Source organism: Pipra filicauda, unplaced genomic scaffold, assembly GCF_003945595.2.
Source record: "Pipra filicauda isolate LSUMZ 115617 unplaced genomic scaffold, ASM394559v2 scaffold17_size4572894_pilon, whole genome shotgun sequence".
In the NCBI taxonomy this organism is placed as follows: Eukaryota; Metazoa; Chordata; class Aves; order Passeriformes; family Pipridae; genus Pipra; species Pipra filicauda.
Genome location: NW_024104287.1, coordinates 3,688,543 through 3,714,211, shown reverse-complemented (window position 1 = coordinate 3,714,211; position 25,669 = coordinate 3,688,543). Strand labels below are relative to the sequence as shown.

Here is a 25,669-nt window from a genome sequence, read left to right as displayed (position 1 = left end):
GAAAGTCACAATTAGGTCACTGAAGCCTTCTCTTTTCCAGCCCAAATCTCTCAGCCTTTCCTCATATGAGGAGGTGCTCCATCTAATCATTGGTGGCCCTCCTCTGGAGTTGCTCCAACAGGTCAAAGTCCTTCCTGTGCTGGGGATACCAGAGCTGGATGCAGTACTCAGGTGAGATCTTATGAGAGCGCAGTAAAGGGGCAAAATGCCCTCCCTCGATCTCCTGGCCATGCTGCTTTTGATGCCAGCCCAGGATACAATTGGATTTCTGGGCCGTGAATGCACATTGCACATTCAACCTCTCATCCACCAGCATCCCAAGCCTTTCTCAGCAGGGCTGCTCTCAATCTGTTCATCCTCCAGCCTGTATTAATACTGGGGTTTGCCCTGACCCAGGTGCAGCACCTTGCACTTTGTCTTGTTAAAGCTCATGAGGTTCCCATGGGCCCACTTCTCAAGCTTGTCCAGGTCCCTCTGGACAGCATCCCGTCCAGGTGTGTCAGCTGCACCACTCAGCTTCGTGTCATCTGCAAACTTGCTGAGGGTGCACTCGATCCCTTCATCCATGTCATTAAAGAACATTGGTCCCAATTTGAAACACTGAGGGACACCACTTGTCACTGATGTCCATCCGGTCTCTGAGCCACTGACCACTACCCTCTGGATGTGACCATCCAACCAATCCTTTATCCACCAAACAGTCCACCCATTAAATCCATCTCTCTCCAATTTAGAGAGAAAAATGTTGTGGAGGACCATGTCAAAGGCTTTACAGAAGTGCAGATAAATGACATGTGTAACCTCTCCCTTGTCCATTGATGCAGTCACTCCATCATAGAATGCCAGTAGGTTGGTCAGGCAGGACTTGCCCTTGGTGAAGCCATGCTGGATGTCCCAGATCACCTCCCCATCCTCCATGTGCCTTAGCACAGCTTCTAGGAGGATCTGTTCCAGGATCTTTCCAGGCACAGAGGGGAGGCTGAGTAGATCCAGAGTTCTCCTTTCTACCCTTTTTAAAGATGGGTAGAATGCTTCCCTTTTTCCAGTCACCTTGGACTTCACTTGACTGCCATGACTTGTCAAATATAAGAAGTGGTAGGCAGATTGAAGGGTCAGGGAGAAAGCACCAGTAGGGCTCCAGGCAGCCTTTTGCACAAATGGTTGAATACAGACAGAACAAAAGTCAGACAGGAGACAGAGAAGAGGGAAGCCTGAACAACTGCCCAAGACCACTGAGGAGGAGTCTGAATGGGAAAGGTCAGTCCTGCAAGCTTTAAGGACCAGCACCACTTCTCTGGGTTTGCTCTTGCAGCAAGAGATGTGTGATGGGCTCCCAGCCCAGCCCCATGCTGATGGACCTGAATGTGACCGCAGAGGAATGCTGCGAAGCAAAGGCATGCACGAGATGAATGCCATGGTGGACATTTTGGTGATGATCCCCAGGTTTTAAGTCTGTTGGCAAGGTTACCAGATGTGGCATTTTCCCCATGAAGTCACCCGATGGCCCTATGCTGGAGTCAGAGTATCACCATCTTCCCACACCCTGCCTCTCCCCTACAGTTATGGCTCAGAAGAAAGGCATGTCTCTGTCCATCACACATACAATATTTATAACAGAAACCACCCTGTCCAAGAACTCTTCCTACCTTACCAGCACAGAGTCTGGTTTTCTGCCAACTTATTAATTTTTGGGCCTGTCTACATTATAATCGCTGCCTGACTCCCTCCAGTTTGTTGACTTCTTTCTTCTGGAGGTCCTCAAACATGGACACTGGGCTTCTGAAACAAAGCCACAAACACCAAACACATGGAAAACAACCATCTCCTTTACTTCTGTCATGTGGGTGTGAACTCGGCAGGAGAAATCACCCCTGAGAACAAAGAACATGTAGCTCCAGAACATCGAGGATACTCTGTCTCACTGAAAAACTGGAGTGAAGCTGGATGAGCACCACTGAGAATTGTCCTCAGAGGTGTGATTATTCTGAAAGAGAGACTGCTACATCTCAAAGCTGACAGCCTCTGCAGAAGACAGAGCAGAAGCAGGGAGAAAGGGTGTACTTGTGGACACCAAATCCATAGGAACATGGACTACAGAAAAGGCTTAGTCACTGGCAAAGATGCATCTGGGTTTTATGTTTATGCTAGAATAACATTTGAATACTATTTATTCAGAAGTCCTTTTCTTTTCTATCTTGTGCAATCTTGTTTTCTGAGTCCCTTAGCACTCACTGAAGACTTTTTGTATTGAGCCTGCCAGTATAGGGGTTAAGATGAACTGGAACAAAACCTACAGCTTTGTGTACAGAGGGTGTCCTGCAGTCATCAGAAAAGGCAAAGAGAGTGGAAATGCTACCTGCAGAAATCTTGAGATGATTCAGAGTCCAAGAAGTGGGTACCAACTGAGTTCTCAGTGGACCATGAACAAACACCCCTACCAATGGCAAGATGGCAATGGGGAAGAAAAAGTGCCACCAGGCTGAGCTCTGGGAAGGTGTTTTGGAGGCTGACCTGCAGCCAGCATCCCCCACCTCCAGCTCTGTTTTCAGTCTCCTCTAAAACAACATTGGCTGCTTTACAAGTTTGGTATTGCCAAACTGGCGAAAGAATTTGTGCCTGATTTTCCAGGTAAAAAGGGAACCAGTTTGTAGTGATGCTGTCACACAAGGTCCAAGTTACCTGTGAAATGGTGCAAGCCCCAGGCCAAACACAGATACAAATCCACAATAGCATTGTGCCAAACTTGGAAAGCCTTTGACTGCAGCACTATTATCTAAATTTAAGAGCAGCAGGACTAGTTGAATTATTCATTGCAAGAAAACTCTGGCAAACCTTAGCCATGCTACCTATTAACAGAGTGTGGGCAAACTGCCTTTCTGTTTACTGATGTCTGTTATGCAGAACAGTACGAACTGTTCATGCAAAACACATTTCAGCCTAGGAGCTGTCTGCCAGTCCTTTACTTTTGTAACTCCCTGCCCATGAGTTGTGCCAAGGGTGGTATCCCTGTTCCCTGCAGTACCTGTAAGTCCCACCCATAGGCTGAAGAGAGATATAGCCCATAGGGAGGAAGAGGATTCTGCCTGTGAAGCATGTGGGTAGGTTTCACCATTCCTTTTGCAGATGCTTACGCATGTATTTGGTTGTATCCATTTTGCATTTTTGTTTTCCTCTAGGAGATTATCATCTTTCTCCAGTGGGTTTTTTTTGCCTGTCAGAGAGACCAGACTGGAGACAGTGCTGAGAGTCCGTCGTTAGATGTGCTTCTCTTACTGCTGTCTCTCTGTTTCCAGCCAGTGTTCTATCCCTTTATGCCTTCCACAGTTTCACAGCCATTTCCAATTCTCCTGGCTAAATAACCAAATCAAAGCACTCCCATGCTTGTGGAAGAGGCTAATGCTGTGCTATCAGTGTTGCATGCACACCCCTTTGAAGCCTTGCACTACCTTGTCCAGAGGTAGAGCTCTGTGCTAGAGAGTGTTCCTGATCACAGAAAAACAACTTTTTGGGAAGAAGGAAGGATAGGGCCAAAGGCTGCCCAGAAAGACTGGCTGCTCCAAATTTACAATGGGAAAATAAAGCACAAGAATACTCCTTCTTTTCTCATATCTTTTTTTTTTTAAATTTTTTGCATTCTTTTTGCAGAGGAGGGCCAGTTCCCTTGACAACCCCTTTCACCTATACTCAGCTGTGCCTCAGTGTCTTGCAAGACTGGGTTCACTGCTTAGTGCTCCAGTTTGCTCCACTTGTTCTCATGCAGTTTCACAGAAATTAGCTCTGTCCTGCTCATGCAGGAAGTGTCTTTTCATGTTCCACCAGCAGAAAGGAGACAACAGTCTTTGTGGTTTGTGCAGACAACCACAGAGGTACTTTGGCAGGCAAAAGTTACCTTGAAAGGGAGTGACACCTGACCCCATATGTACTAAGACCAGGCATCCTGAGTGCACACTTTGCTCTAAGAATCTGAAAAGCTGAAATTCCTTCATCCCAGCTTAAATACATGTACCAACTCACTACCAAAAAATAAGCACCATGCTTTCCTCACTTCAGCAAGCGCTTCAGACTTCACAACTTTAAATCAGTCCAAGACTTTTTAAAGGCCAAAGGCTAAGCACCTTTATATGCAATTGAGGACTTTGGTAAGTAATTGACTTCCAGATCAGCTCGTCCACCACTCCTGTGCAAAGTGCAAAGTACAGCAGAAGATGATCCCAACCTTAGCAATCATACACCAGTTGTCACTATTCATTTTTACTGAAGTGCAGAAACAAAATAACTAAATGCAGATCTAGCTGTCTTCCTCCATGCTTTTTGGGAAGGCTAGTGAGTGAGCCAAGGGGAAATGCATCTCCATTTCCAAAGCCTTTGATGTTTGGGAAATGATATCTTGGCCTCGCAATTGCATTTCCTCTCCTGGCTGCCTGAAAACCCTGTCTCTCTAGCAAAGGGTCCATGGAGGCTCATATGCTGCACACTTTCCAGCTAACATATAAAGTGGCAGCAAAGACCAACAGGACAATTCATCCTCTGGTGGTACCTGTCTCTTCCTATCAAGCTTACAGTCACAGACTTGCTCCAGGAGCACCATTCCAGTGCCCACACACAGGGATGAGCAATAGAGCTACTGGAGATACCTCAGGTCTCCAGGCTGGCCTCGAGCTGCTGCTTCAGAAGACAGAAGGTCTTGCAGCTCTCACATGATCTCTGCAAGCTTTGTGCAGACAGCTAAGATACCAGAGGGCACTAGACACCTATGTTTAGGTAACTAAATCTTTCCCCCAGCAGGCCCTACAGGTCTAATTCTTAAAGAGCTTAAGACAGAGCGAACAAACACTTTGCATTCCAGCACTGCCTGTGTACTGATGGATTGCTCTTCTTGCAGCCACACTGCAGCAACAACTGTAGTAAAGCTCAAGACAAGACTACAGAAACAGAGTGACTTTATTTAAAAAAAACCCCAAACTGATCACACTTATACATACTCACATACATATAATCACATATGCTATAAGATGATTTCACGTGCTCAGTCCAGAACGCAAGGGTCTGGGCTGCTTCTAGGATCACTTGCAATGAGGTGAAAGAAAAACAGATGCCAGCTATCTTCTCCTACCCTCCTGAACGCTCAGGTTGGGGAGCATATGCATGTTTTCAATAGTCTCTCTGTACCTGTAGGAGTTTGAACTGCGATTAGGATTATTTTGGGTTTTATGCTCTGTGAATCAGGATATACTCGCTGTCTTTTGTCTCCTTATCTAAATGACTAATTGCTCCAATCCCATTCCTTTATTATCCAACCAGCACATTTTTATGCCTGGATATTTCAGATTTGTCTTGTCTTGCTTTAGGCTGTCCCTTGTTCATTCCATTTAGGTGTTCCTGGAACTGTTCAAGGCCAGGTCGGATGGGTCTAGTGTAAAGTGTCCTTGCCTATGGCAGGGGGGCTGAAACTAGATGACCTTTAAGGTCCCTTCCAACCCAAACCATTTGATGATTCTATGAACTGTAGGTGTGCTGTAACTTTGACAATCTGCTAAAACATGTGGCGATCAGCACCTGTCATTCTCATACACCTCTAATGCCTTCTTTCTGGTGCTTCTAGACATTCCCATTCCTCTTCCATTCATATCAGTGTGTTCATCACAAGTCTTGAGAACTCCTGGTAGCATAAAAGGGCTGGAGAGCAATTGCTGATGTTCCTTTGCAATCATCAAAACACAGTTTACAGGGTTTTATGCTGTCAGCCCAAGCGACTGCATGCACTCAGAGCTCTTGGAAGACTCAGTGGCTAGAGCCAGGGCAAGCAGATTGCAATGTCCCATTGCTCAGGAAAGCATTTGCAGAAGATATATCCTGCCTGTTCAGAGAGGAGATGGCAGAGGCAGCTTGAGAGCACGAGCTTGAGTAGAATTCCCTCAGGCAAGGGCCTGTCTTCAAGAGCAGCTCAGCCAAAGTCACAACAGCAGTGGCACAGCCTCTTCCTCTGCTGGCAACCTACATTAAGACATTGTCTACTGAAAAGAAATAGTGGAAGGTTTTGGGAAGACAGCAGCTGGGGAGACAAGGCAGCTAGTTTCCATTTCCAGCACTGTCCTTAGTCACTACATAAACTTGAATAGCAGTCTCATTCTATGTCCTAGATTTCATCCTCTTTAGAACAGGGCCAGTAATTTTGCTGTAAACCACAGTCAAAGTAAAAAAGTTACCACACTTGTCACTCTCTTGAAAGCAACGATAGGACTCAGCCCAACTGCATATACTCTGGGAGGTTATCTGCATGACATTGAGGAGCTGCTGAATATAATAAGATGCCATGGTCAGGACCATAGCACAGAGAAGAGGGAGAAAGAGGAAAAACAAAAGGCAAGCTGTAGTCCAGACATGCACAGCACAGCTGGTGCAGGATAGAGTGAAAAGCTGGAACAGGAAAGAAAAAGGGGGACAAAAAGCAGTCAGTCGTATTTCAAGGTATGTTATAGACGTTCATCCTGCCACAAAAACCACAAGTGAACAGAGCAGTGGTTGTCTGCCAGGTTGAAAGGTAGGTGGTGTGGATAGAGGAACAAAGGTCAGCTAGAGTACACAAAGACAATTCAGTCCATTCTACACATGCTCCAAAACACAAAGATTAGGGGTGGGGGGAGCCCTTTCAAGACATTTACATTCTAAAAGATATAGGGTTGTATGTACAAAGGGTTCTAGTGCATGAGGAACTGTCTGAGCTGTAGGATGTGCCCAATGAGATTTGATGCAATTTTAAAAATATTATGCAGAAGTCAGAAAAGGAGGAACAGATGGAAAGCTTCCCATAGCAATGGCCGGGTGGCTGCAGCCACCAGTTCAGTTGTTAAGCTGTGAAGCCATTTCATATAAGGTATGAACACAGTTGCACAAACTGGCCATATACCCAGCAGCACCCAGCCAAGCCCTGTGCTCTTCCCCTCTCAGACACAAAAGCTCATGTTTCCACTACAGAGTATTTTGCTCACTACCACAGCTACCAGGAGGGGCCTCAATTAGGTCTATGGTCTCTTGGCTCAGGAAAGAAGCTCTACAGTCTTGAGCATGGCTACCTCAGTTCAAAACAGAAGTTTCATCCAGTCTGACACATCTACTACAACATCTACGGCAATGTTTCACACACAGATAAAATCAGTTCATTCACTCCCTGCCAAATCATGTCACCAAACAACAAAAAGCTCCAGTGTCTATGTCACTTGGTATCCACCAAGGTGGGCAGGTCTCTTGGCTGGAGGCCACGATGGCAGCATTTCTTTCTTCTGCCTGAAGGGGATTAGTTACAGTGACACTGTTTTCAGTGATTCAGTGAAAGAGCATTGTCTGAAGATCATTCATTTTGGAAGCCTTGATTCAACACTTGCAGGGACATTGCCATCTCCCAGACTAAAGAGTGGAAGAAAACTTCCCACCACTATGTTGAGACCATATGTAGACCTCTTCATCTTCCCAATTCTTCAAATACAAACTTACTAAAGGATTTTTGTAAGTTTAAAACCATTATTTTCCTCTTTCGAGGCCAACACAAGTTTTCCACACTTGAAGGCTAATGACAGTCTATTAGAAAAATCAAAAGCATTTGAACAGGTTTACTTGCTCAATCTTTTCAAGTGTCACTCTACCTCCTTCACATGATGCTACACTTACCAATGCAGCTCTAGTGCAGAAACAAATATCAATCAGACAAACACCCATTACACATCTAACTTAATTGGCATTCAGTTGCAAAATAACCCTGTCCTTCCCATGATTTAGAATCTCTACCGGCAGCAGCACCTCCAGAGATGTGCATGTGATAGCATGCATGAATGAAAGCGCCATTAAACCATGAGAATTTGCCACAAGCTGTTTGCCATGACTTGTGAAGGAAGGCAAAAGATTCTCCATTTACTTATACTGTCCTTCCTACTGTTAGTGTCTGTTAAATGGCTACAGCATTCAGGAACCGCACCACCACACTATACAAGGCAGCAGTCCCTGATCTGATTAGGTTTCTGTAAAGACCTGCTCATAACAGTTAGGCCAGCAGTGCAGACAGGATTCTAGCACAGATTACAGCTGTGTCCAGACAAGGCTTGTTAGAAAATCAGTAATGGCAGGGTTAGGGAAGGACTATTTCATGTGAGCAAAACAAGCAAGAACATGGAGCGAGCCAGTAAATTTCAGAGAAGCGAGCCCCGAATACAGCAAATGTGAAGTCCTGAAGAAACAGCATGCCCATGTGACTCTGCAGATTAACAGGAGGAAAAACAAAACACCAGCATAGCTGAAGGAAACTGCTCCCAAAGATCTGCAGCACCAACAGACAGGCTTTGCAGGCACTGCCACAACTCCCTCCAGTGCTGGATTCCTGATTTCTTTTTCAGCCATGCCCCTCCCAGGCTTCTCAGCTCACATAAATGCCCCTTATCTTCAGGTCTGCCTGTTTACTGAAGACTGACAGGTGTGGTGACCTGCTTTATTACTTCTGCAGGACATAGCTTAACTTACCAAAGTAATACATTGCAGGAGACTGTGTGGTTACGAAAGAGCAGCTCTCTATCAGTAACAAAAAAGAGAGTCCTCTGAGGAGTAAAGTTGGCCTGAAGGCCCTGTCTGTGGCTAAAAACACATGGAAAATTCCTAGTTAACTAAGCGATCCCAGCAGCAGATCAAGACTACTGGATAATCTACAGCTTGTTTTTCTCCTTGACTGGTTTTCACAGAATCAGAGCTGTGTTGTTTGGAAAGGAAGTGGGGAGGTCCCCTGTCCAAACTCCCATTTGGAGCACAGCTATCACTAGCATGAGTAGCTGGCTCCAACTTCCCTCTCTTTGTGGACTACAGCAATATATGACCGTGCTCTCCCAGACTGTACTTAAATACAGCCAGAACATACAGGACAGAAGCAGTCAGTTACCCTCATTGTACACGGTGTTTGGTATCCCAAAGAGCCTGTTCTCAAAGTTCAGCTGTGTTAAACAGTCTGTATGGAAAAGTACAAGCACGTATGGGGCCTAACCTGCCTAGATCAGCTAATTACATGCCACTTCTCCCTTCTTTTTAGGTCTCTATCATCTTAGTTCATATATGGATGAATGGAAGTGTTTTCAAGTGAGAAAGGGAGGCACGTTGAGCCTCATACAGCCGCCTGCTACACCTATCTCTAAATTACATATAAAATACTTTCATGCGGCTCAGATCGTAAGTATTCAACTCCTTATCAATTCAACCTAGGAATTATGAAATAAAGAAAGGAACAGAGCAAGGAGACCTTCAAATCATACTGACTGCAGTCATAAAGCATTTTGCTGAGTATGTAGCTCTCTGGAAAGGTGTGTCACACTTCAAAGCTGGCCTGCAGCCGGGGACCTGCACACCACCCCAAACATAAACACAACCATAGTGAAGCAATTCCCACTTATTGGGACACCTGTGGCTCACAGGGTCCATTTGGCTACATGTGCTCTTTAAAAATCAACATAATTGAAACAGGGAACATAAACAGAGGAGGTCAGAATCACCTGCAAGTACTTTACACCAATGCAAGACCATTGCTACCATTCACTTCAAATAGCAAAAAAACACGATTAGCACGAATTCAGCCAGGAAAGTAGGCAGAACCTCCCCCATGATACATCTGGAAGCAGCATCACAAGATTTACAATTAAGGTGTGCAGTCATGACCACACCAAGTTAAGACTGCAGGAGCAGGGCATGGGGCTACCCACAGGCACCCATGAACTGAGTGGCCACAGAGGAGACAATTCCTGAGCCTTGCAATCACCTCCCTAATCAGAACACACCCAGAGGTCACCTCTGCCATAAAGAGGTGTCCAAGGCTCTTGTCATTCGTTTGAAGAAGACTTTTTTTCATGAGGCCACATCGTGCAAAGAAGTCACAATCCTTCTGTTTAAGGAGCACACTCCTTAAGCTACTTCAGGCTTTTGTCCCACAACACCAAGTCCTCCAATTTAAAGAGGGCAAAAGCCAGTCAAGTTTTGGAGGCTGTGAACGTGAAAGGATCGACCTAGAAGGAACCTAAGAGAGAAGAAACTTCTCAACCTGCAAAGCCTTAGCTTAGCAAGTATGGATGCAGCTAAGGCCACAGCTTAGTACAAGGCAGAGCAGAAGCGTGTACTGACGATCACCTGCCTACTTCATGTATCTCCATCTGGTGAATCCTCCTGCCAAGCTGCCACTGCTACCCATGGGGGTGCCAAACATGAAGTACTTGAGAGAGGGCTAGAATGGACTTGGTTGCAACAGAATTCTACACATTTAGCCAGTTTCAAAAGCCTGCAGTCAGCAACTGGGTCTCCTGACACCTATCCTCCACAGGTAAAACTTCCAATTTCTTTATAAAGGGCCTGTTGGTTGTAATTTTTTTTCCTAGATTAGACAGAGCTTACAAAGTTCTTACCTAGCACAAACTTCTTTCCAGAGGAGACAAAAGTTCATTAGTGGAAGAAAAAGGGAAAAGGAGGACTTAAAAACAGCCATGGGAAGATAGGGTGAGAGAAAGAGTGAAAACAACATTGTTTTTGCAAGGCCACCAAAGAGTGGTGAAGGCCTTCAGTGAAGTGCTGAGAGCCTTCCAAGAGCACGAGACCTCAGCTCAAGGTGAACCGAGGTTTTTATTTACTTTCACTGCTGACAACAGCCCCCCTCCTCACTGCAATGGTAATTTCCAACCAAATATGGAAACAGCCACCTTGTTAAACTAAATTATTAAGTTACCTTATCATAAGATAAACACAGGAGCAGTTTCTGTGGACAGCTGACCTGCTGTGAGTTGTCCCTGTAGCCGTATCTCACTAGGAGGTTGATAGGACAGTACAAACTGTTGTGACCTCTTCTTCCCATTTGCTCGGGTATTTGCTCATTGAGACAGTGAGGCTATTGCTCTTTAACCTGTCTGAGAAACCTTTTTGCCTAACATAACCCCAAGGTTCTGTGAAACCCTCTCACGTTCATATAAATACATATTAAGAAACCTACTTGAAAGCACTCATGTTGAAATTAGTCTGCAATTCCTTTGTTTAAAGTTTGCTACTGTTCTACAAAGGCTGTCTGCAGTAGCGGTAGAATTGCTCAAGTACAGCTCCTGAAATGTGAAATAAAAAACAACAACAAAACAAGGACTCTATCAACAGGGCAACGTCTGCATGCTTTTCTTCTGCATAAAAACGAGATTGTTTTGTACATAGTTGTCAATTAGTTTTTCCAGCATGGGATGACTCCTCTAATAAATTAAAATATTCATGAGAGCAGATGCACTCAGCAAGCTTTTCTGGAGGAACAAATGAGATCAACCTGAAAAAACATTGTTTGGCTGAACACAAGCATCAATAGCAAAATCACCATACTGCATTTTTTTTCTCTCAAATGCCTCCTTCCCCTGTGGTAGAAAGCATCCAGGAAAATTTATCCTGTTATCAAGTGTTGTGAACTAGTCACATGCAAGGGATTTAAGCCACCCAGCCATGGCAATGTTGCTAGTCCACCAGAGAGGACTAACCATGAGCTGTGCTGACACCAAGACCCCCAAGACTGCTGAAATCATCTCATGCTTTATAGACCAAATTCAGTACTGATAGGTTTCAAAATGCGAAATTATTTTAATAAGTTTGTTTACATTTCAAGCAAAACAGCAAACTTTGTTAAAATTCACTTTATCTCAAAATCACAGACTCAAATATTCTGCGAAAATAGTTACAACTAACATTAATCCAACTTGGACAAAATAGCATCTGGAATGATTTTACTGATTTCTGCAACTCATTGACAAAAAAACCCACCAACCTACCCAAGTAGTAAACAGAAAACAATTATTATTTAACCTTTATCTCAAAATATCTTTTTGAAGTTATTTAACAAAAATAAACAACTCTGTACTTAAAATAAACGATGTAAAATTACAAAGCTCTTACGCAACCCGTAGTATAATCTGTAACAAATAGAAGTTTTTCCTTCAACTGTGAGCCTGGTTACAGACCTGTAAATAAAAGACTAGTGATAAAGTCTCTGGCAGCCAGCATGCCAAGGGGAGATCTGCTGAGCTAGACTCAATTTCATCATAGAAACCTGCACACAGTAACTCAGAGTCAAAAAAAAAAGTAAATTACCATGGTTATTCAGAAAAGAGGATACTATGGCTGCTACAGTGAAAAGCACATATATAAGAATTTGTACAAAATATGGGCTGACAGATAAATGGTATTTTAGGAGTAAGATCATCAGAGATTTGGATTTTTCCCTTCTGAAAATCCATCAAGTGCGGCTACAGAAGGAAAAGGAACTGTTAAGTTCAACAAAACTCTACAAGTAGAACAAGTATTTGCTTTTGGAAAAAAAAAAAGAACATCATTCTAAGCAGTCAAAGCAGTTGTGACTATCCAAATCTGTGACTCTGGAAAGAAAACATATGAAGCAAATAAGAATTGGCCAATACCTCTCCTTCTTACACGAATTTAAAATAAAAGCTTTCACATTTCCATTGATGCGATTTAACAGTCAGAAGAGCAAAGAGGGGCTGGGACAAGTTTGATTAGTCAACAGTGAATGTTCTTAACAAAGCTTTATTAACTGGTTATTTTGCTTCCTGAATGTAAAGTGGTAGAAAGAATGAATTGTAATACAGGGATAGCAAACTAACTTTTTTTTTTTTGACTAAGAGCAACCAAAATGCATCATTCTGCTTTTTAGAGCAAGCCATTCTAATGCAAAGCTGATCACATTAATGTTGTAACTTTGTAACAGCCCATGGAGACAAAACAAATTAACACTTTGGCCTCTTTTGAATATCATCCTATCTGAGGCCTGGGAAGTAAGAAGAAGTTGTTAGTAATTAGCTGTGGCCTTTACTAATAAAATTATATTAATCTTCCAACATTAGATCTTGAGATAGAGGTGGCAGAAGCACAAGAAGATACCAAAAATAGCTGAGGATGTTTTTAGCTATGAACCAGAAGCTTCCTGTTTTATGTAATAATCACAGAGCATGAAATTTTGATGATCTGGCATGTTTTGAACTTACTTTTACTTCACTCATGTTTAAGCCCAAATGGCTGACAGTGTCTAAAAGTGACATTAAATGAAGGGCAGCTACGAGTATAGCAGGAACAGATGTGATCCTCAAAGTGAAAATCTGAAGAACCTTCTCTTTTGAAATACAGGTTAAAAAAAAGTACTATCATATTGCATTAACAAAATTTTTATTCAATACACAGCTCTTCTATTTGATGGGGAAGGAGACAAACTTAGAGAAAAGCCCTGAACACCAGAGTACTTCTCTACTGCTTTAGAGTTGATGAGCATGCTCCCATTTCTCCTAGACTTTGTAAAAAAAACAAAAAAAATTGGCAAGAACTCCTGGAAGAGTGCCTTATCAGGAAAGGCCAGCCCGACCACTTGCTATTTCAGTTCTTCCAGCAATGGCTTATTTGTGTGCAATGAATAAGCAGATGCTAGATATGATTAGAGTACAGCACGGTGAATAAATACGACCCACAGGCTGGGGTGGAACGGCAGCAATCCATCTTTGCAGGTGTTTAAATTACATGCTCTCAAAAGCTTAGGGATTCCGCATATCAACCTTGGTTCTAGCAAAGTTTGAAAAAACAAAAATCATCAGTATAAAAAAAATTGCTGTAACAGGCTTCAAAGAGCTCCACGGTCCTCTTTATTTCAACGGAGATGATTAGTTAAGGTGCTTTAGAATTCTGCATGGCAGACAAGCTGGCAAAGGTGGCTGTTTAATAAACTCTACGCAGTCTTTAGAGGGCATCTGAGGGCAGTTCCTGAGGCAGAACTGCTGAACTGCTAATTTCTGTAGCGGGGCATCTGTGGAGCAGGGGCTCCCTCTAAGGGGGCTGAGGAGGAGACTGTCATAAGCTGTCCACCATGAATTCTCTCATTCACCCGCAGGTCACAGCCATCCTGCAGCATCCTTATAGCTATCCTCGCAATGTTTTTAGAGTCATCAAGTCCACTGTGAGGTCTCCCATCGTAATTCATGCCCAGCTTTTCAAGCATGATTGTCAGCTTGGTCTGGTTCCTAGGAACCTGATGGAGAAAGTGAGTAACATTCAAGGATTAATTTCTGTACCAAGTCTTTTTAATCTAACACAGTGCAGTAGAAACACATGCAGATTTTAAGTCTACTTAAGTCACATATACTTTCATGTTGCCTTCTGTCAGATCACTAACCATTTAACTTCAAAGTACCTTGGTGAGACAGACACTCTCATTTTTACAGAGGAGACATAGTCAACAGGAGCTTGTCTAGACTCAGAATGATGTCAAGAGCCTCTCACCAGCACCAGCTCAAGATGCGCCTGCGCTGGCAAGGGCGGAAGCCAAGGCCTAGATAGGTTTAACAATCTTAATAAAAACAAATTACCACCCAATGTGGCATTGCAGAAGGAATCAGATTTCGGTTTTCCTTTTAAATGCTAAGTGATTAAGGAAGCACAGGCTCCTGGTTCTCACTGACATCAAGCTCCTGAATGTTTCCAACCACCACAGCAACGGATCAGCAACACCTATAGCAGCCCATGTTTACAGGGATGACTAACAGAACGAACATACAAGGAAACTTTACTGACTTACCCATACAAAGTGCAACACCAGTTAAAGCCCCAAGTCTTCTCTTGATTAACTACTAAATACACACTTGTTCTTTGGAAACATCAAAGAAAAACAGAAGGATAACTTTAAATGAAAACTTTAGCTGGTTCTTTTGGTGATGGTGGTGGTTGGGGTGGGGGAACATGGGCCATGACAAGTTCCAGGATATTGCACCATACTACTGGATTTAATAGGTAGGTAGAATGGCAACAGCACAGTCACCAAAACCTGACAATATGCAACTCCAATAATAACACAAAAAACTGGGCAGGGGATGCATATTGCAAGTTGTGGGATATTCCACAGAAAAGCTACAGTACATTCCTTGTCATCAATTTTATCTATTACTTAACAACAGATTCAACAGCAGCATGGAATAGCTAAACAGAAGCACTGAACAACTATAAATGCTACAACTGTTTACATATATTTAAAAAAAAAAAAAAAACACAAAAAAACCACAAAAAAGAAACCAATTCCTTCCAAGCTACAATCTTCATTGCCTCTGATGATGCCTTAATAGAACAGGAAAAAGAAGGTTTGTCTAGGTTAAAGCTGATAGGATTAACAAAACTGTTGTGTCCTAGCATGTTTCCAACAGAAACCATCATGTGGAGAAGGCACAATAATAGAGGGAGAAATGGAGTAACCCTGCAATATTTGCCCAACACAAAGTAAAGCTCTTTTCTTATTAAATGTCAATCTCTTTTTCATCTAGACGTTACATTTAGTATGAAAGAGCTCTTCAAAAGAAGATCAACAGCAAGGCTGAAATCACATTTAAAAAAGTGATTTAGTGTAGGCTGACCAGGAATTTGCTAGAATCTCAAGTAACTCATTTTATGGTAATCTGACAGAAAGCAGCAATAAGGTCCAGCACTGAACTCGGTATTACTTTTCTCCTGACAATTTGATTCCTCTGTAGATTTATCCTAATCTTTCTCTGTCCCTTTTACACTGTCAAAAGTCAAGATTATCTGAGGGTAGTGGTGCAAATTAGTTCTGTAGTGTATTACATGAAAACAGGAAAAAATAATTGAAAAATCAATATAGAGTCTTTTCAGCTGAACTACTTCAAGACACACTTTATCTAAGAGGGTCAGTACGATATTTTTATACAATCCTTCACGGAGCACATCCTGAATCTTAAAAATAAGATTAAAATCAAAATGCAGTAGATTATATGATCTTCAATTAGTGAAGTGAGATCTGGACATGAAACACATTTGAAAATGAGGCCCCAGGCAACTAGTTTAAGTACTATAATTTTATACTACACAAGCAGGGATGAGAAGCACAACAGGACATTCCAGACTTTTAAATAAAATTTTCCCATAAGAGAAACAACAATTTGTACAAACCTTATAGAAGTTCCCGTATGATTTGCGAATATTGATCCACTTTTTGGCAAAAGAAGGGTATTTGATACGGCTAACACGGCACTGGATGTTCAAAAATTTACTCATATCCCAAGATCTTAAAAAGTTAAAAAAGAAAAACATTAGTAATATACAATTCCATATTCTATATATTGCATAGCCATAGCACTAAAAGCTGTCTTGTCTCTGGTGATCAGTAGAAGGAAAACAGCTTAGGAAAAGCTCTTTTGCTATAGTCATGGTAAGGAATTTTTTAACATGAATTTGTTCGTAGGGGAAAAAAAAATGACATGAGCAAGACTTTCATTAGGATGTTAAAACAAAAAATAGCACGCCCACTACTCCACCTACCACATCTACTCCAAAAACTGCCTATAAATTAGATGCTTACACAGCCCTTGGGGAAGCAAGTGACACCTTAAATTTTCCTGATTACTTGGGTATGCACACATCTCTCTACTTCACATAGGTTAGTGAAACAAGACTGCACTTAGTTTTATGAGAAACCAGATCTTTATGAAAAGATGAAACTGTAATCCTACGCACTTGTAGCCTGCTTTCCTGAAGAGAACCACTCCAACAAGTTTGTAAGCTTCAAGCTAAAATAAAGCTTCTTTTCTTATCTCTTTTAGCTGTTTACACAATCTCACCTATATGACAGAGATTTCACTGCAGGTATTTTCCTTAAGGAATTTCACTGAGAGGATTCCTCTGGAGGGGATGTCCAAAGACATTTAGGCCCAGTAATATAACCAGTCTTGCACAAGTTTTGCTTTAGCATCTTCTTTTTTTTATTCAGTGTTGTTTCCAAAGATAGCAATGTAATTACAGGTTAAAAATTAGTCAAATAGAATTTACTACAGTTCCTTAAATTAATTAAAGTTGAAATGGCATTACGTTAACTTCTTATTTTTAAGGTGTACGTGGATCTATACTGTACACCTCAAGTCTTGTGTGACAGCTTTAAAAATGGCTGCACTGTTTACACTGGACACAACAACATTTCAGTGATACCGGTTCTTAGCCTGAAAAGGCCTGTGACTCACAGTAATTGCCTAAATCTTCAGGAATTTTGAGAAAAGGTCTCATGACCAAAAATAACTTCTCACTTGTTAATTTAGTTGGGTTAGTTATAAAACTTTAGTTAGGTACCCATTCATCTACTACGATACATTATTTTTTCAAACTACTCACACTATAGAATATTTATCTGTGTTTCACTTGATAGAAGTATTAGAAAGTTTTACTAAGATTTCCCAAGCTCTTTTTTCATAAACTCTGATTTTGAGTTTACGCACTCCTACTGCAGGCAAACATAAAAATGCATCATTCACCTTAACACAGCTCATGTTAAAAACTCCCTGTCCTACTTAAATCATTCCAAGAGAAGGATAAAAGCAGGTATGCTAACAGAATAGTAATGTTTCACAGCTAAAAGGCAAGCATCACCTGCAAAAAAAATCCCTGGCCAGTGCTATACAAGACAAGGCTCAAACACTGTATTTCACCATATAACAAAGCTAAGATCACAAGAACAATATTGCATCACAGTTGTGTCTAGATCTCATGATCTGTTCACTTTGCAGTCATTAGGGGACTTGATTTTCCACACAGACCTTGTGAGAGAGTAAGTTCAGGTGGCAGTTTCAGGGACTAGTCAATTCCTCACACACAAAGTTTGTCAGAGCTGGGACCCACCAGAGCCACAGCCCTCTAAGCCAAAGCAGAGAAGTTTCCATACTAGCCATTTCTCTTTGTTCCATAAACATCACAGTCCATTACTGTTTTCTGGCAAAATATGCAAGATGTATTAACATTAACACTAACACTCACAGAGGACACTACAGCATGACCACCACACATCTCTGAAGCCTCAGGGCATGGAAGTCACTTAGAACTGAAATTGCGCGGTGATACTTTCAGGTATTATGTGCTATGTGAAAGCTAGACATAAACGAAGAATTACAGCAACAGCAAAGCATAAGAAGCCTGTTCAATAGCACTGCGTTGTGTACAGACCGCTAGGAAAGAAACAGCGCCATCTGACGGATTTAAGCTTCATTTCAAATAGTTTAGTTGAGCTTTGCTCATTTTCCCAAAAGCTTCAATCGAAATAAAACAGCAAAATGGCAGTGTCCTGATCCACCTTTAACAATACTCGCACAAATATTAAACACGGTTTCACAGTTTTAGATTGTGCTGAAGGTTGCATAGGGACATACCCATCTGTCAACATGGAATAGCTATACTTTGTTCCCAGTTCTCGCTGTCTCATCCACTCCACGACATTCTGCAGAACTTGAGGAAAAGTATCAGCTTTATCAACAATGTCCTAGGAGAAACAAAGAACCCCAAAGTGAGAAACGTTTTTTCAGGAAAAAAAACCCAAACCAGCGTGAACTGTAAAAAGTATATTGGTATATGGGTACTTACAAAGTTGGCTTCACCAAAATCTTTAGAAAACCAGATTACACATTAACAGACAACTGTACAGATTTGTCTAAACTTGAAAAATAGCACTACAAAAGCATCATTAGAAGAACCAACCTCCTAACAGCTTCTGCAAAGGTAACAAGGTTAGTCAGCAGCTGAACTTTGATTAAAACCTTTTGAGCTTGTTTCCCAGGCTCCTGCTCAAGTTACCTTGATGGCAATTGCCATCCTAAGACTCTAAACTCTTTTGAATTAAAATCTTAGAAGAGGAATTGATGCAATTCAAAAGGTGCTTTGCTCTGCTAAAGATTAAGTTTCTACATAAGAATTACAAAGCGAGTGCTTTTCCCTACAAAATAACCAATGCAGCGAAATCAATTAGGTGATACTGGGAGAGGGAAAAAAACAAGGATTAAGAGAAGAGGCCTTACAGAAAAATAACCATGAACGATTACCATTTAAGATTACCAGTCTGAAAACATCAACACCACATCACACTTTTTTTCATATTTTATCCTGAAGAAATGAAAGTGCAAATTACCTGGGTTATTCCAGTCAGATTGATGCAGAAGTTTGAAAGCTTGGGATTGATCTCTGGCTTCACGTATTGCTGAAAGCTATCCTCCTGTAATGAGAGAATCAAATGCTCAGTTGTAGCACACTGTGTAGCCCGCAACGCAACTTTTCTTTGGCTTGCCTACAGCCCAAAGGCAATAACAGCTACTTGTCCTGCTGGATGCAAAAAGGAGTGTGTACCTCCTGAGCCAGTATGAGCCTCCTGACTGGCCATCATCAGATTCCTAATGGGATGGATGGCTTTCCAACCAAAACACGTCCTTCCTCTCAGCTAGTAGGCATCATAGAGCAGGAATGTGGATTTAAGAGGGGAGAAGGGCAGACTGCAAAAAAGGGGAGGATTTGGGAAAAGGAGAGTGTGAGTAAGGAAAAAAGAAAAGAGAGGCATGAGCAGAGCCTTATGTCTTTTAGGTGGTATCTAAAGGTTCACCTGCCATTCAAGGAAAGCAACTGGCCGCACATCTCAGAGGCTGCATGCAAGTCCTACACCCCTGGATGCCAGCCAGGCAAAGATAAACATGATCTCACTCTGGGAAACTGAGCAATACAGGAGTGAAGACTGTGGGCAAGTTTCATGGAAAAAAGCAAGTCCCACATCCCTGCTACTACAACAGCACAAAACTTTTTGGACAGAAGAAAAGACGCAGTGTTTCCTACCACTCTAAAGGTAATAAAAACAATCTTGGTAATCTGCATAATCCTCTTTCTGCAATTAGTCATACATGCAGCTACATTCTAATGTAGCATCACAGTGATTACTGGAAATCCTCTTCCTCTTAGTTCTTGATAAATGAACCATTAGTCAGAGGTGTGTGCACATCCTCTGTTTCACTGAGTCACTCAGTTTCAGTTAGACAGCAAGAAGTTTTTCCTAGAAGAAAGCTGTACCGGAACAGAGCACTTGAAGCTGCCAAATGCCTACAAAGTATGTTTAAAATCTGCCAGGTACGTTGTAGAAACAGTGTAGCCTGACATAAGCGGAGTTCACTCAACCTCACTTTCCAGACATCTGCATTAGCGTCTTCTAGACTGCCTCACACAGGACCACAGAATTTGCTAATTTCTGATTATGATGAATTCCTTGATTCCTAGAAATAGATTTGTGGATCTTAAAGCTGGTAAAGGCAGGCCAGGGGAGAACAGTCACGGATGACTGAGAATCTCATATCAACAGAGGGAGTCAACAACAGAATGACCCATTCCAGATGCTTTCAGAACAGACAGAAAGTTTTGTTTGTACTTAAGAGGCACAGAGAATAGGTCTTCATGGAAAAAAGTATGCTGTTTTTAATGAAGTTCAACATCTACCTAAAAACTAATCTAGACTTTCAGATGCAAAGAAGTTACACCAAAGAACAGCAAACCAACACAGCAATTAGATCACTTACTATTTCCAGGGTATGTGTGTTTACTAAGACAACAGGAAACTCAATTATTTCATGTACAAATTCAGGTGGGTTTCCTTCTTCACATGTTGCTTCAAAGTCAACGACACAGATGTAGTCATAACAGCTCTGTCCACTAATCTGTTCCTTCTGCATCAGCTTCTGTTTCTTATAATAGTTTTTCAGTCTCTTTTTCAGTACATCTTTCACTCCTCTGAAGAGATAAATGACAAAGATCGCACTCTCGTTTAATTAATAATTTCCCCACTGTAGAACAGAAGCTGTATTTAACATTTGAAAGTTCATGTATTAACCTCATTTTGAACACCAACACTTGTGAAGTCTGAATTCGACTTTATCATACAGTTAATGATCCATTATCTGGAATAACACAGAGGCTGTGACACCCCCCAACAACTAACACATCAAGATAATACCAGGGACAGACTGGGAAGCACAGCACAGAGACACTGCAGTCACCTCTAGTTCAGCAAGACTAAGTAGCCAAAGCCTTTGCAAAGCCCAAGTCTTTGTAGATTGCTGCCAGATGACCTCTGGCCCTGGAAGCAGTACTGTTTCACTTGTATTTCCCTACACACTCTGCCTGAAGTAACTCACGCCTGAGGTCTTTCTGCCTCAGTGGCACAGACAACGCAGAACCCAGCTAAAACCCCCACATTTTAAATTCCTCTCAATTTAAATTCAAAATAGAGTTTGAATAACCCAATTAAAATGAAGTGCTCAAGATTTCAGTTGTCAGAAAAACTTCCTGGTCAAGATCTTGCTTTTCAGGTTTGTGGCTATACATAAATTTGCAGCAGCAAGCAATTGAAGTTACTTACTTCATGTTTTTAATACAAACATAATACGCAAGTGCAGGTGCCAGAACTGCCACTGTACCAAACCAGAGCAGAATAAACAAGGATAATCTACTTTTTGAAGGAAGTTATTTTCAAAATTACGTGTTGCAAATGAAATCACCGAAGTTGTAAGAAATACTTGTAGCAAGTGGTATTATCAGAAAAGCAGCCCACTGATCCACAAGATAAAACTGGAGTCAGACTACTAAACCTGCATTTGAGAACATCAGCTGCTTCTGCAGAGAGAACTTCTTCGCTCTGGTTTATGAACCTAGTTTAATTCAACGAGTAGTTCATTCAAAGCTGAGACAGTATGGGGAGTTGATGGAGGGGAAAATTACCTTTTTCTTCATCAAACTTATAAAAAGAGTTGAAAAGAGGAGACAATCTCCTATCACAATGCCCTCAAGGGAAAGGATGGTGTGTGGTAATCTGCTCAACTCTCTAATTAGAGCTGATGTTTACAGGTAAGACATAGTCTGACTAACTTAATTGGATATATTGAAAAAAGAAACCACACTTAGGTAAAAGAGAAGTTTAAAGCTTTTTGCATTTACAGCTGAATAAAATAACCTAGGAGGAAACCACAAACACATCATTATTTGAGTTCTGCTTTTTACTTTTAGATCAGAGTAACTACCGAATAGCTGTACAAATCTAACCTGTTTTACTGAAAATTTTCTCAAGTAATGATAATTTTTTTTTCCTCCTGAGGTGCTAAATTAATTTAACCAAAGGAAGAATTGAAAAAACTATGCAGTCAGAACATTTGCAGACAGATATGATGGAGGTAGCAGGCTGCACTTCTCTCCTCCACACCACTTTTTTCTTTGATTCTGTTCAAATCAATCTCTGCTAAATCCTTTTTTTTCCCCTCTGAACAGCCTCTCCCCTACAGTCTCTGTCTTCTCTAGAAAGCTAGGCTTTTCCTTTCAGACTCCATCTCACCTTTTATATTCCCTCTTCCTGTAGAGCAGAAGCTTCTCGCTTTGCTAACTCCCCACCACTACTTCCTCATTACTGCTGTTCAGAAACAATACCCTTGGTTTTTCCCAGCTGACCTTCTACACAATATCTCAAATTTGTCTGGCCACAGCAGTATCAGAGTCTTGCAGGTCATTTCCAATACAGCAGAAAGTATGCTCTATCGCCTTTCCTCCTTCCCAGTGAGCAAAAATCCAGCTTATAATAAATTTATCTTTTCACATTATTCTAGCATATCTATTCACAGTAGCAAACTCTCCATCTAAAGGTACCTGTCCTCTGCATTTATTAAATCATGAGCCCCATCACCACACAGTTTCTAGCAAGTATCAGAACTATACTGGTACGGGAAATTAAAATATTTATGTTCTGAAGCAAGTTTCTATATGCTGAAGGTCTGAAACATCATCTGAGAATCACTGCAGTTCTTCTTTCCCCCTTGACAAAAAATATGACGAGTTACACATTCTTTCATTTCTTTGGGTTACCAGTTGAGACATCACACATTAGGCAGTATGCATTAATACTACAACAAAAGCTGCATCACAATTGCACATAAAACATTTGGTATTTGGTGCTGTGACTGCTTCTCACTCTGTGCTGAACTTTTAAACTTTAAAATAATCATCCTGTATGGCTCTACTGTTCTTAAAGATAAATCAAAATGTTTACAAATAAGCCTAACCTGGTTTCGAGCTTGAACTCGGCAAGCTTACTTCTGAGCTCTTCTCTGGTCATCCTGTTGATATAACCATTAGTTATAGCAATTTCTTTGTAAACAGGATCACTGAAGTCATTCGAACTGGCCGTTGATGTTTTGCCATTAGTTTCTTGATCATTGATCCTACAGTGCTGCCTACCCTAAAAAAAAGAGAAATCAGAAAGTCATTTAAGAAGGTCAAAACAAAAACTCAGAGCATTTTACAGATCGTTTTGGCACCAAAATGCAGTAAAGCATCACACTCTTACACTTGTGATCAAACTGAGCGAACTAGCTTATAGCTGGGTAAGAAAACCAACACTGAAGCCTGCTCTGAAACACGGTGTTCCTAAAAAGCAACAAGCAATAAAAGAATACTAATGCACGTGTCTTTTGCCATGCCAAACAGCAGCTCTCTGAGACAAAACTTGAATGAGCATCCCAATTTCAACAGAAAAAAAGCGAGTTCTTTGGTGCGAGCTGGCAAAGCCTTCACCAGCATCAAGAGGCCTCTCTCGACACCTTAACTAACCAGAATCCACGCTGACTCGGACACAATAAACCATGAAGAAAAACCCGGGGCACTTCGGCTCCCGACCACCACTCTCGGCCTTCGCGGGGCGCGCACACGGCGCGGGCGGCGCCCCTGGGAAGGGCGAGCGCCGGGAACCCCGGGCGGCGGGGCAGGGCCGGGCGGGCCGAGGCGCGGGCCGGGCGGGAGGCTGGGCCGCCATGGGCGGGCAGAGGTGCGCGGGCCGCCGGCGGACCGGGCCGGGCCGGGCCAGCACCGCCCCCGCCGCCCCACGCACTCACCGGCGAGCAGGCTGCGGGGGCGGGCGGCGCCGGCGCCTCGTCCGGGGCGGCCTCCGGGCGGTTCTCCTTCCGCTCTTCCATGGCGGCAGCGGCGGGAACCGCGGCGGGGACGGCGGCCCGGCGAGGGCGGTGCCCGCCCCTGGGCGGTGCTGTTACACCGCCGCGGCCGCCGCCACCGCCGCGAGACGCGCACAGCTGCGCCGACCCGCCTCCCAGCTCCCCCCGCCCCCGGCCGCCTCTTCCCGGCTGTCCTGTCAGCCCCCGGCCCTACTCCTCTGCAGCACCGCCTCCGCCTCATGCTCCTGCCTCTCTCCTCCTGAGCTTTTGCCCGGCAGTCCCGCCTGGGCTTGGGGTCACGGCAGCTCTCTGCAAGCTCTGCCCGTGTTACGGGAAACACGCTGGACAGACACCTCATCTGTGCGTCCGCGTTCCTTCTCGTGAGACTGACTTTGCGCAGAGCACCCTAAACACGGCTCTGGGATACCCGTGGAACGTGGGGCAGCCAGGTCACGGCCTCCAGGACGATTCAGCTGGCCCCCAGCCCCTTCCTGCCAGGGAAGTTGCCTTGCCTGCTCTTCCCGGCATCCCTTAATTCAGTCAGCAAGCAGGGTGGGGTGGGTGGCATAAGACATGTGTGAGCCCTCTGGGTCTTCTTGGCCAGGAGGTGAAAGCAAGCAGAGGCCTCTCTGTTCATCACGGGACAGTTAATTTTCTGCTGGTGCTTCCCACAACCCTGAAATGTAGTCCAGTGTCCCTCAGTGATGCAGGCTGACGCATATGTCACCCATCTGATGCAACCGTGCTGATACCTCCACATCTGCCAGCCACTAAGCATCTTAGAATCTTCTCATCTGCCCTGCTGTGGCTGGGACCCCACCACCCACCCGCAGCCATGCCTCCTGTCCCATTCTGGCATGACAGCATCTTGTTACAGATGCAGATATCGCGTGGAAGTGGGGTCACACACAGTTGCTCTGTAGGTTTCCTGGTTTCATCTAGGATAGTTAATTTTCTTCTTAGAGCTGGTGCAGTGCTGTGTTTTTTTGGATTTAGTACAAGAATGTGGATGACACACTGATGATTTAGTTGTTTCTCAGTAGTGCTTACTCTCTAAGTCAAGGACTTTTCAGTTTCCCATGAGAAGGGTGGACAAGCTGGGGAGGGAGCATGGCCAGGACCGCTGACTTGAACTGGCCAAAGGCATATTCCATACTACAGAGCATCATGCCAGTTTATAAACTGAGGGGGGTGGGAGTTGGCTGGGAGCTGCTGATTGCTGCTGGAGGACGGGCTGGGCATCAGTCAGTGGGTGGTGAGACACTTTACTGTGCATCACTTGTCTTTCTTGGGTTTTATTCCTCTCTCATTACAATTATTATCATTAGTATTATCATATTTTACTTTGTTTCCATTATTAAACTGCTCTTATCGCAATCCACGGCTTTTACTTTTTTCCCTATTCACTTCCCCACCGGGGGGTGGTGGTGAGCAAGCAGCTGTGTGGTGCTTAGTTGCCAGCGGGGGTTAAACCACGGCAGTGGGAGGGGACTCGCTCCCTCTTTTAATTCACCCTCCTAGTGCTGCCGCTAACGCCCCTGTTGCCAAGCAGAGGCCCACCTGCCTTATTGCTCTGCCTCCGAACCCTGCTATGAACTTGAGCAGGGTTTGCAGGGAACCAAGCTCTACAAGAATGCAAACATGGTACCAATGTGAGGCACTGAGCTGGCATCACAAACCCACAAAACACCCTAAATGCAGTGGGGGAAAAAGCTGTTTGCCAGAAATCACCTGCCTTGCTGGACTGGGCAATGGTTCATCAATACTAATCCAAACACGGGGCTCTCTGCTCAGATTCACTCGATGTGAAATCTCTTGATGATTCTGCTAACAGCACAGATCTACAAGGTCTA

General features: G+C 43.1%; 1 protein-coding gene across 5 annotated transcripts; it reads right to left on the bottom strand.

The window, feature by feature from the left end:
• Positions 1–4,941: 4,941 nt before the first annotated feature.
• Positions 4,942–25,628, bottom strand: ERI1 (exoribonuclease 1). 5 transcript variants are annotated; one of them, XM_039379905.1, is made up of 7 exons: positions 23,760–23,886; positions 22,932–23,107; positions 20,406–20,616; positions 18,983–19,066; positions 18,231–18,340; positions 15,991–16,105; positions 4,942–5,994 (listed from the first exon to the last, which is right to left on the bottom strand). In XM_039379905.1, exons 1-7 carry the CDS (start codon positions 23,838–23,840, stop codon positions 5,782–5,784), a joined length of 990 nt encoding a protein of 329 aa, XP_039235839.1. In that variant the 5' UTR covers positions 23,841–23,886; the 3' UTR covers positions 4,942–5,781. The 5 variants fall into 5 exon arrangements, with proteins under 5 accessions (XP_039235839.1, XP_027577419.1, XP_039235841.1 ...); XM_027721618.2 differs by lacking the exon at positions 4,942–5,994 and adding an exon at positions 11,596–14,065 and having other exon boundaries at positions 23,760–23,880; XM_039379907.1 differs by lacking the exons at positions 4,942–5,994; positions 23,760–23,886 and adding exons at positions 13,650–14,065; positions 25,548–25,628.
• Between the last annotated feature and the right edge of the window lie 41 nt (positions 25,629–25,669).

Coding starts and splice junctions, on each gene's coding strand:
- ERI1 (XM_027721618.2), bottom strand. CDS start 23,840: ATGGAAGAGCGGAAGGAGAACCGCCCGGAGGCCGCCCCGGACGAGGCG. Junction 20,617..22,931: donor GAGTTCAAGCTCGAAACCAG/GTTAGGCTTATT, acceptor TTATCTCTTCAG/AGGAGTGAAAGATGTACTGA. Junction 18,341..18,982: donor ATCTGACTGGAATAACCCAG/GTAATTTGCACT, acceptor TGTTTCTCCTAG/GACATTGTTGATAAAGCTGA.